This window comes from Propithecus coquereli, unplaced genomic scaffold (assembly GCF_000956105.1).
Source record: "Propithecus coquereli isolate 6110/MARCELLA unplaced genomic scaffold, Pcoq_1.0 Scaffold28, whole genome shotgun sequence".
NCBI lineage: Eukaryota > Metazoa > Chordata > Mammalia > Primates > Indriidae > Propithecus > Propithecus coquereli.
Window position 1 is genome coordinate 530,033 of NW_012148396.1, and position 10,460 is coordinate 540,492.

Consider the following 10,460-nt stretch of genomic DNA (forward strand, 5'->3'; position numbering starts at 1 on the left):
AGAATTCCAACTATATTTATAATCTTCATGGTGCACACATTAACTTCAAGACAACAATAATGACCAATTCAGTCTATTGTGTAAAAATAACTAAAATATAAAATGGAGGTATCAAATGTGTACTTTTCCCATATGACTCTTGAAAAAGGCCTAGACAAGTAATAGAAAAACGGGTTCTGAGGCCATAAGAATGTGAAAGGGATGGATGAGATGAAGGACATGATTCCACAATATACAGCGGACAGAACTCAGGCTCTGAAAAGGGGCTTTGCTTCTAAAAGAGCAGCTCCACTTCTCTTGGTATATCACTTGTCGTAAAAATCCAGTTAAAATGATTAATATCCTTCACATGATAAATTTTATAGCTACATAAATCTTAAGTCTAAGATGCATTTTGTCAGATAAGTCATCTGTTGCCCCTATAGTCCACTCTCCACTAAACAGCGAAGGTGACCCCTTAAAAATCTAAATCAGATCCATGTCACTGTCCTGCTTATAATCTTTCTATCACTTCCCCTGGAATAAAATATAACACGAACGGGCTTGCAGAATGGAACTCCCAGGCCCTACAGCTTCATCTGATACTCTTTCATCCCTCTTCACTATGCTCTTGCCACTTGGACTTTATTGCTTGTCTTCTAACACACTAAACTTCTTTCCACCTTATGACCTTTGTACTAGCTGTTTCCTCTGCTTAGAATGCTCTTCTGGTTGTTTACATGCAGGGTCTTTTCAGCACTCAAATCGGATCTTCAGAGAGGCCTGCTCTGACAATCCTATCTGCAGTCATTCTATCTGCTCCCTGGTCATCTCTCTCTCTCTCTCTCTCTCTCTCTCTGTTTCCTTCATAGCACTTATAGGTTTTGGTTAATTTTCTGCATTCCACGCTCCCTTGAGATGCAAGTTCTTGGAGGAAAGGGATTCATTACTGTATCCCAAGCATCTGGTGAACTTGAGTACCTGTTAAATAACTGAATGAACAAGAGCGCAAGCCTAGATATAGATTGTTGTCAGAGCACGCATTAGAAGGGAAAAATATAATCTTTACTACAAGGAACGTTTTCTTAAGTCTTCCTTTTATCTCCAATGTTCTTTTTATTCTGAGAGATTCAATGACCATGTTGATAACTGACAATCTAGCTTTGGATTTCTGGATGGTCTCCTACAATTGTACAATTTTTCACTTTTGGTCTACTTCAACTACCTACTTTCTACTTTTGTAATCTTAAATTCCAGTGGATCACCTGTGATCATAAACTTCTTGCCTTCTAGTTTTCTTACTTTCATTCCACTTAGAGTGGAATGGAAAGTTTCACTGGGAACTGAGCCAGGGTTCAAGAAGCCAAGACATCAACTCCATCAGCAGAGCATCTGCACCTGTCGGGGTCACGGTTGCAAAGTATGGGTGCTCAGAATGTCCAAGAGCCACCTGGATACCAGAAAACAGACTGGGATGAACAAGCAATGTTAACCCACATGGATGCAGATATAGGAACAGGGAAGATGCACAACATGAAAAACAAGGGAGTATGGTCAGGCAAAGACATGTATGTACTGGAAGACTCACATAAGGGGCCAGATATAATTATTAGTGATGTTTCCTGCTCCTCCAAGCCATTGCAAGTCTACTGAAATGGGTAGAGGGCAGGGACCCGGAATGTAGTTGGAGTTCTTCTTGGAAACTCAGACCCCTCTCTGTCAGTTACAACAACCTGGCTTCCGATTTCACCATCGCACAAAATCTGCCTCTTGCCAATGACGTCCTTCTATCCAATACCAATAGGTAGTTTTCAGTCTTCATTTTACTGCCCCTCCTTCTCGAAATGCTATACTCTCCAGGCTCCCATGACACCACATCCCCTAGTTCTCTTCTGACCACTTTGACTCTTCCTCTCTGTCTCTGTCAAGGAATCCTTCCTCTCTTTCACCTTCTACCTGGTGTTCCTCACGGTCTGCCCTGTGCCTTCTCATTCTTTAATTTTACATATTCCCTACAGTGATCTCTTTCACTATCATGGCTTCTCATATTCTGAGGACTACCAGATCCACATCTCTTGCACAGTTCTTTTATGCCTGAGCTTCAGAAGCATGTGTTGAGCAACTTTCTGGATATCTTTCACAGGATTTTCCCCAGGTGCCACAAGTTCAAACATCCTAAACTGAATGCCCAGTCTTCCCAACCACCTTCCATTCCAGTGTTGCTTATTTCGGTTGGCAGTTATATCATCCACCCAGTCAGCTAAGCAAAAAACCTAGAAGTCAAGCTTGCCTGGTTCTTCTTCCTTACTACTCGCAGCTCTCATTTCAACCATTCATTCAACAAACTTTAATCAGGCCCTGCGATTTAGCAGGTATTGTTCTAATTGTGAGCTAAACAGTGGTAAGTGAAACAGATGTAATTCCTATCTTCATGAAGAATATAAACTACTGGCTGACTTTATTTCTAAAGTATATTTTTCCTCTGTCCTTCCTCTTTTCTTTAGTAACAGTAGTTGGCATGTACTAGATGCTCAATTAATCCTTATTGAATGAATGAATACATGAGGATGTAACTATCTGAACATCTGCTGTCTACATAGCACAGAATATGACACAGCAATCCGGTGTCATTAAAAATATTTCTAAGCACACATTATGAATCAATAGAAGCCAAAACATCTGGCCAATTTAGCTGGAAAATCCCCAAAGAAGCATTAGTACGTTTTATCTGTGTTATGCAAACACTCAGATGGTCGGGGCTTTCGTGGAATTGACTGGGTGTTTTGGCACAGCATAGGCTCAGCCAGGCCAGTCTTGATCTCTTCCAGGGACACATTATGTCTCTGAATTGCACATATGGCTCACTGACTTCTAGAGTTAAGCATAAGTACAAACTCTGAATGCTTGTGACTATTTTAATAGGCTCAGTTATTTCCCAAATGTTATTAGTGCCACGTGGTTATTTGTGAATATCAGCACACATTCATTGGCTCTTCAGTTTGAAGACATCAAAATGAATTGAGATTATTCATGCCGAAGATGACACAGATAGGTTATATCCAGCCCAAACTCAGACATCATAAGAACTATATGGTATGGTTTAAACACCAAGGATAACAATTGTTGGCTAATAATGACATCTTTTATAATAACTAGTGATGACATCAAGAAATATCTTTAGGAAATAAGCAAAGAAGTATTTCAAGTATTCTTATACAATTTAACCAGATTAATCAATCATGGAATAAAACCAAGAATATCCACCTCTCTCTTCTTTGTTCTCAATTATTAGCAGCAAGGTCAGGTACAACTGAGATTAGAATAATAAGAAATTATCTCAATTTCCATGATCAGCTTAAATAGAGTTTTCCAAAAAGAAAAATTAAAATAAAAACAAAGATCTAAGAGAGAGAATATTGTGCAGAATTACTGAGGAATTCAGGGCGAGGCATGCATCTTCTTCTCCCTAAGTACCCCGCATTCAGGCTCAAGCTAACAATAGGCAGAAGCAGCAGAGAGGGCACTGTTAGCTGGCCATGCACGCTCTCCAGGAGGTATGTAAGATCATGATTTTCTATAACAGCGAAGTGTACCATGCACACCAATTCAGAGAGGGAAAGAACTAGTCTTTGTAATCAGTTATGACTTGTGTGGGCATAATAAGTTTTGGGGAAATTAAACATGAGGACCTAAGGGCTGACTCTTGCAAGGCATGCAGGCTAGCTTCAATCTGCAGCTTTTCCCAGTGGAATCTGGTCCGTGCATTGTCTCATAGCTCCTTCCCACAGAACCAGAAAAAAATTAAAGATAACCTAGCCTCAGAGTTCCCCATCGATCTTTTAAATGCAGAAGAAAGAGGGAAGACTTTCAGCATTTTAACCTTTTCTATTTTAAGTTTCTTCAAGCAGAGAGATTTTTGTTATCTACAGGTTAATGAGAAATGTTCAGATCTGTGGATTTAAAGCTCCAGATACTATGGGCTTGGTCTATTTACTTCATGGGACTCTCAGCTTCTGCTTGGCTCAGGATCACATCAGAAACTGTCAGGTAAGTCATCTATTGGCTTTTTTGACTTGTTGCTTTAGAAAAGTATGGTGAAGTTACACTATTTAACTTACATGAGTTCAACTCTATGTGCTCTGTCTAAAAGGTTAAAGGGAAAATCCATATTAGAGTAGGTGATTGTCCCAGTGCTCCGAGCAAGCATTCCGGGTAGGACAGAATCTCTTTGTCTACCTTGATTCCTGACCTTGCTAAGCCTCTGCCTCTAGTGCCTTTCAGTATCTGAGCATCTCCTTGGGTTTCATGTGATTCCAATGTTTTTTAAAAAGTTGCTTTTGGTTATTGATGATTTACTTCTTATGTTCTGACTTTGTAGCCCTGTCCTTCACATAAGATGCAAATCCACATTACATAAAAATAGAATTATGTGGGTGGCTTTGAAATTGCATGCTATTCTTGAACTACCTAAGTCTGCGCATCACTTGGTGCTACTTTCAAGTTCCCAAATCAACAGTACCCTCCTGATTTTGAATCTTAGAGGGCAACTCAGAATGGCCAATGTCCAGATGCCTAAAAAGGGGCATTCTCATGCCCTTGACCCTCCCTTTTAGTTTAATAACAGCAGGTTTATCTTTTCCAAAGTGGGTGAATTTTTTTTTTGTGGTAAAAATTACATTCCAATTTCACATGACATTTATTTTTAGCTAGGTTAAAAAAAAGAATAAAAGGGAGAGGGTGTTAGGAATCCACTGGCATTTCTGGCATTTCCTGAAATTGCACTCAGAGGTTACTTCTGTCCTGGGGAGATATGGAGATATGTTTGATCATTTGCAATTATGGTGCTCAGTGGAGAAAAGGTTAAAGATGAATCAGTTTTCTCTGAGGTATCTGGGCTGGAGATGCACTCAAGCATGCATTCGTGGCCAACCAGAAGAGGGCAGAGAGGACTTACGTTCTGTTTCCCCACGATGTTATCAAAGGGCAGCTCGGGGCTCCAGGATCCTTCTGTGAATGTCGCCCCACTGTTTCTCCTGTCTGAGGAGCTCACAGACTCCTTGATTATATCTTCAGGCAAGGACAGCAGACTCTCCTCTGGCTGCTTAATTAAATAGGTCTCTATATTATGCTTCCTCAAGAATTCGTTCCTCTCTTTACCATGACCCTCTTCCACATTATAGTCACCGTTGAGGCAGTCCAGTGTGGCTTTGGAAATGTGAATCCTCCTGTACATACAAAGCATAGGTCATTATACATTCCTGATGTAGCTTGCAAAGGCTATTGCTGTTTTTTGTCCTGCGCAAAGCCAACATCAGGGCTGCACATGGGATACTGTTAGGACATGTTTTCACAGACAATATTTGTCCTCCTAGAACACGGAGAGACTAAAAGAAAATAGAAGTGTAAGAATAAATCCATGAGCAGGTTGTCACTGAATTCACTGCAAGGGACACTGCAGCCTCTGATAAAATATAGCCCTGCCGAACCACACCTAAGCACTTCTTTTGTCTTTTCTTATGACTGTCAGCCTGATCCCAGTGAACTTTAAGAATCAATGATTTTTTCAGTGGTGCTGATTATATTAGAAAACCAAGTGTTGTTAATGTTTCTGGACACCAGTGGCAATTGTTGTCCAAATTATCATGCAACAACAGTTCACTTATTGTCTTGGAACTTTTCCTATCATTTCCACTTTCATGCATTTGTGCCTTGTTTCTCCAATTTGTTTATAACCTTCTTGAGGACAACGGCAGGTCTTATAAGTCCATAGGACTACAGTGAGGGTCCTTTGGGAAAACCACTGTAAGATATAATTTCTTCTATAAAGTATATTACAAGGAGCAGAGAACAAAGCCGTGGACACATGCAGGCTGGCAGTTGGCTAGGCTAACCCACAAGTTAAGTGACTCATTGCTGCACAATTGTCAGTCACCATAGTTCATGACTCAAATTTCTTTTTTAGCAAAATAACATGTGACATCAGGGCCTTAAGGATCAAACTTGATTCTTGGAAACTTCACATAGTAAATTCTTCCGGGGAAGAGTTTTTCTGTCATCATAAATGTCTAACTCAACCAAATGACTTATTCTGCTGTACTGTAGTCTGGGTAGACTAGCTGGGTGGTTATGAACACAGACTTGGTTGCTAGATGGACTGGACTCAATCCCTAGTTCTATTACTTGTCAGTTGACAGATAATTGGGCAAATTACCTAACCTTTCTATGGGTTCAAAAAACCTATAAAAATGAGAAAAATAATTTGGTACCCATCTCCTAAGGTCATTGTGAGTATTATAAGAGTGGATTTGTGTAAGGCAGTCAGAACAGTGTATTGCACATTATATATACTACGAAAGCAAATACTTAAGTTATAAGGAGTATTCAAAAAAATGCCACTGTGATCATGTTACTCTTATCTATTCTATGCCTCCTCAAGGCTCACAGGGGACAGGCTAACTTCTGAATAAGGCCTACATTCTCTGGCTCTGTCACTTCCAAACTCATTGTTTGACACTCCTCCTTTATACCTCCCTATGCTGTCCCCAGCTATTCAAGTAATTAACAATCCTCCAAATTCAATATGCTATTGCATGCTTACTAACAGTTTCCTACTCCCAGATTCAGCTCAGAAATTATTTCCTTAAGTCAACTTTAGTGCTCTGTGCCTTTGAATGAATGAATGAATGAATGAATGAATAAAGTAGATGCTTAATACCTTGTTTGGCTTTGTGATTCTAGAAATAATGTATCCAAGGAAACAAAGAAGTTTTTTTAAAAAATGTTTTAGAGTGGCATTTTAAAATGCACTGTACTTTGAGTACTATTTCCACTTCTTCCTTTCACCCTTCTAACCCATTCTGCTAAATTTATCCTTACAGAGAGGATAGTTCATTGCAAAGGACATGTAAAGAAACAGAAACTACAAACAATGCACCTCTGATCATTTAAGGCATATTCTCTACATCTTCCAGGTAAGTATCCTCATATATAGTCATTGATTTCAAGTGAAAGATGTTAAATATGTGTGTGAAAGATGTTTGATCTCTCTTGAGAAATTGCTGAATAAGTACAACATATTCTCAAGATGCATTTTGTTAATATATATGAACTCAGTGGTGTTGACCCGACAGAATAACAAATCATTTGACCTTCCATGAAATGGAAGTCCCAGTCTGCTTTCTCAGATCAAGCTAAGAGTTAAGTGCTGGAAGGCTGCCTTTTCTCCTAGGCAAAGTGAACCTCTTAGAAGTGTTTTGTAAAGTCTGATGGCTGATTTTCTTTCAAAATAATTATATATCAACCCCATTTGGCATTTTCTCTGGATTCTACATTGCATTATTCTGCTGTCAGTGTGCAGGGGGACTGATATTTGCATATACCGCGTCAAGATGTTTTCAATAGTGAAAGACGTCCTTGCTTTCACTTATTACTGATTCTTCTGCTAAAGTTCTAATTACTATACACTTAAATGTTTTGATAGAAACTTGGTTTTAGGCGTTTCTTTTCATTCTTGCTACTAACTTGAGCTTTGGGGTAAGGCATTTGTGGATGAGATTCTGTGGATTGTGCTTTCTGCTAAGGAAATGAGTCGGTTCTTAGGCAATATTCCCCTATGTTGAATCTCAAGTAAACCTGACAATTTCTGATAATTTTTTAATGCCAGGATATAATAAAAGTAGTCATGATAGCAGATAATACCTAACAATTGTGTAACACTAATTTTGCATAAATGCTATCTTGAAGCCAGAGGTATTACTGTATGCTTGACTCCATGGATTATCTCGTATAATTTCTATTCTTCCAATAACCCTAGGTGATAGGCATTTATCTTTCTCATTTTGCAGATGGTGAAAATGGCCTGGAGACAATGAATAAGTATTTGGCTCAAAGTCATATTAGTGGTTGGTGGCAGTGCAGGATTGAGATAAGAACTTTTGTTTTCAGGAACTCTATGAGACCCTGTAGCTACATCACATGGTAGCTACTATAATCACAATTAATATTTATTGAGCACAGGACAAAGGACTTTATACGTACTATCTCATTTAATAAAAGCTCAAGAACGGTGGTCCTCAAGGTGTGCTGCCAAGGCCAGCAGTATCACCATCACCTGGGAACTTGTTAGAAAGGCACAACCTTGGGTCCCACTCAGGACATACTGTATCACAGACTGAGAGTGGGTCCTGGCAAGCTTTGGTTTAACAAGCCCTCCAGGTGATTCTACTGCTCCAGTTTGAGAACCACTGCCCTGGAGATCCAAGTCTCAGAGGGCTTAAAGAACAAGACTGTAAAAAAGCAGAAGACTATAAACAAAAACAATCTCACACCATGGAGAGCTTAGAGACCTGTTTTGGTGTTCCTGTATTTGTGCACATTGGCAACATCCTGTGAGTAAGCAGAGCTGGATGCTGTATAGAATACTATGTGCTTGGTAAACACTATCACATGTGAAACTAAATTTTTGAGGCTGATAGTGTTTTTGACCCAATCTTAGCAGTGAATAAACTGGGCAGGGAGATGAAGGAACCTGTCCCAACTTTCATAATCAGCAAGTAGTAAACCCACGGTTCAAACTTTAGACTCATGGTTTAAACTCTGTCACTCTTCTTTTTTTTAATGTAATTGAGAATAGTAGCTAAACTGGCTTCCAGATGCCAAGGCAGTATCTTGCAAACCCTCAAAGCTATATTCTATGTTTTCCAAGGGGAATCTACTGAGTATGTGGGTAATTCCCCATTCAGCTATGCTTTTAAGACACAGGCCTGGAAACACAGGTGGGTTGGCTGTTTGGCTTGTTTAATTTTAGCAGGTAGCTACTTACAGGAAAATCCCAAAGAACTTAAAGATTTAAGAAACTCAGTGGTGACACACCGGTGTACCTAGTTCTAAAGCTGTGTGGTGAGCAGTGGTGACACACCACAGACAATGAGGGCCCCCTGTCAGAACAATACCTGGCAGGGGCTTGTCCCTGCATGGCATACAGAGGACTTCACGCCCGTTGCCCAAGATAATCCTCAGAGGAGATCTGTGAGGTGACTTATGCCCATTTAACAGATAAGGAAACAAACTCTCATGGAGGAGGGAAATAAATTCACAAGGTAGCATATCATGAGTAGTATTCTCTCTCTTTCTAAGCAGTGAGGAAAGTGAGCCTCAGAGAAGTTAAGTACTGGCCTGAGATTACACAGAAAGAGTGATGCCAACTCAAATCACATGAAAATCACATGCTAGGTGTGGTACACACTTTACATAATTTACTGAAGATAAAAGAGCTTAGCATGGGGCAGAGTGGGAATCCTAGTTTCTCTGATTCTACCTCCTGTAGTCTTTTTTCCTCCCATGATATTGTATTACCTGATATTAAATATAATTTTCAAAGAATGATGGCAGATACCAGAGAAATCTGTGACTCCAAAGGCAGGTGTAGAGGGTAGGGAGAGGAATATATGTAAGTGTACCATCTATCTTAGCTATCTGTCTGTGTATCTATCTAATATCTATCTATCTATCATCTGTCTATTTATCTGTCATCTATTTCTACCTATCTATATATCATCTATTTATCTGTCATCTATCCATATCTATCTATCATCTTTCTATCTATCTGTCAGCTAACCATCTATCATCTCTCAGAAAGAGAGGCTGCAGAAAGTACTACAACATACTGGTTTACATAGTTTAGAGATCTTATTAGGTCCAATCTGTGTAAACAGAGTCTTTACACCACTTTTCAAGGCTCAATTGGACTTTGCAGGCTACTAGCACCTTTGGGGATTCTATAATATATCAATCAGTCTTGCCAGCCAAATTTGGAAAGCTGAGTTTTCAAGGAAGAGCCTGAATTTCCTGAATCGAGCCCTAGGCCGTGCATAGAAAGTCAGTAGGTCTTAACTTTGGTTGCTCATTAGAATTGATTTAAGAACTTAAGATAGATTCTGCTTTAAATGAACCAGCATGGGGTCTGGACACCATTATTTTTAAAATGCTCCTTTGATGATTCCAATGTGTGGCCATGTCTAAGAATCAATGCTATGCAGGGCAGGGACCTGAACACCTCAGTGTTGTCCCATCATCCTTGTTGCCTTTGATGCATTTTACTAGATTTTGGGGGCTAATAGTTATATGATATTTCAATGTCTTGTCTCCCTCCAAATATTTGCTTCTTAGATCTATACTCTGAATTCTGCACGCAGGAAACATACTGTCACAAAGTGAGCAAATGACAACAGTTAATCAAGAAAAGGGCTTTGCTTTGGCTTACCCAGGGATTCCTCCAGATTCGAGTTTGTTTGCAATGTCCACATCCCAAGACCAGACATCAAACTGCCACTTCCTCAGTCCCAACACGCCACATAGCACTGAGCCTGAGTGGATTCCAATCCGCATGTCAACATCATGCTTTGTCCTTGACCTCACATATCTGTTGACGTAGGTGAACAGAGAGACACATGCATAAATTAAGAGTAGGTATCATTGGCCTC

At 39.7% G+C, this 10,460-nt stretch overlaps 1 protein-coding gene across 2 annotated transcripts in view; it reads right to left on the reverse strand.

Annotated features, from left to right (window-relative positions):
• ADCY8 (adenylate cyclase 8 (brain)) overlaps positions 1-10,460 on the reverse strand; it is a 238,777-nt gene that overhangs the window by 98,795 nt on the left and 129,522 nt on the right. For both annotated transcript variants that reach the window (XM_012647996.1, XM_012647997.1), the window contains exons 6-7: positions 10,241-10,399; positions 4,934-5,204 (exon numbers count right to left, since the gene is read on the reverse strand). In XM_012647996.1, coding sequence (XP_012503450.1) covers positions 4,934-5,204; positions 10,241-10,399 — 430 coding nt within the window. The remainder of the gene's footprint in view (positions 1-4,933; positions 5,205-10,240; positions 10,400-10,460) is intronic.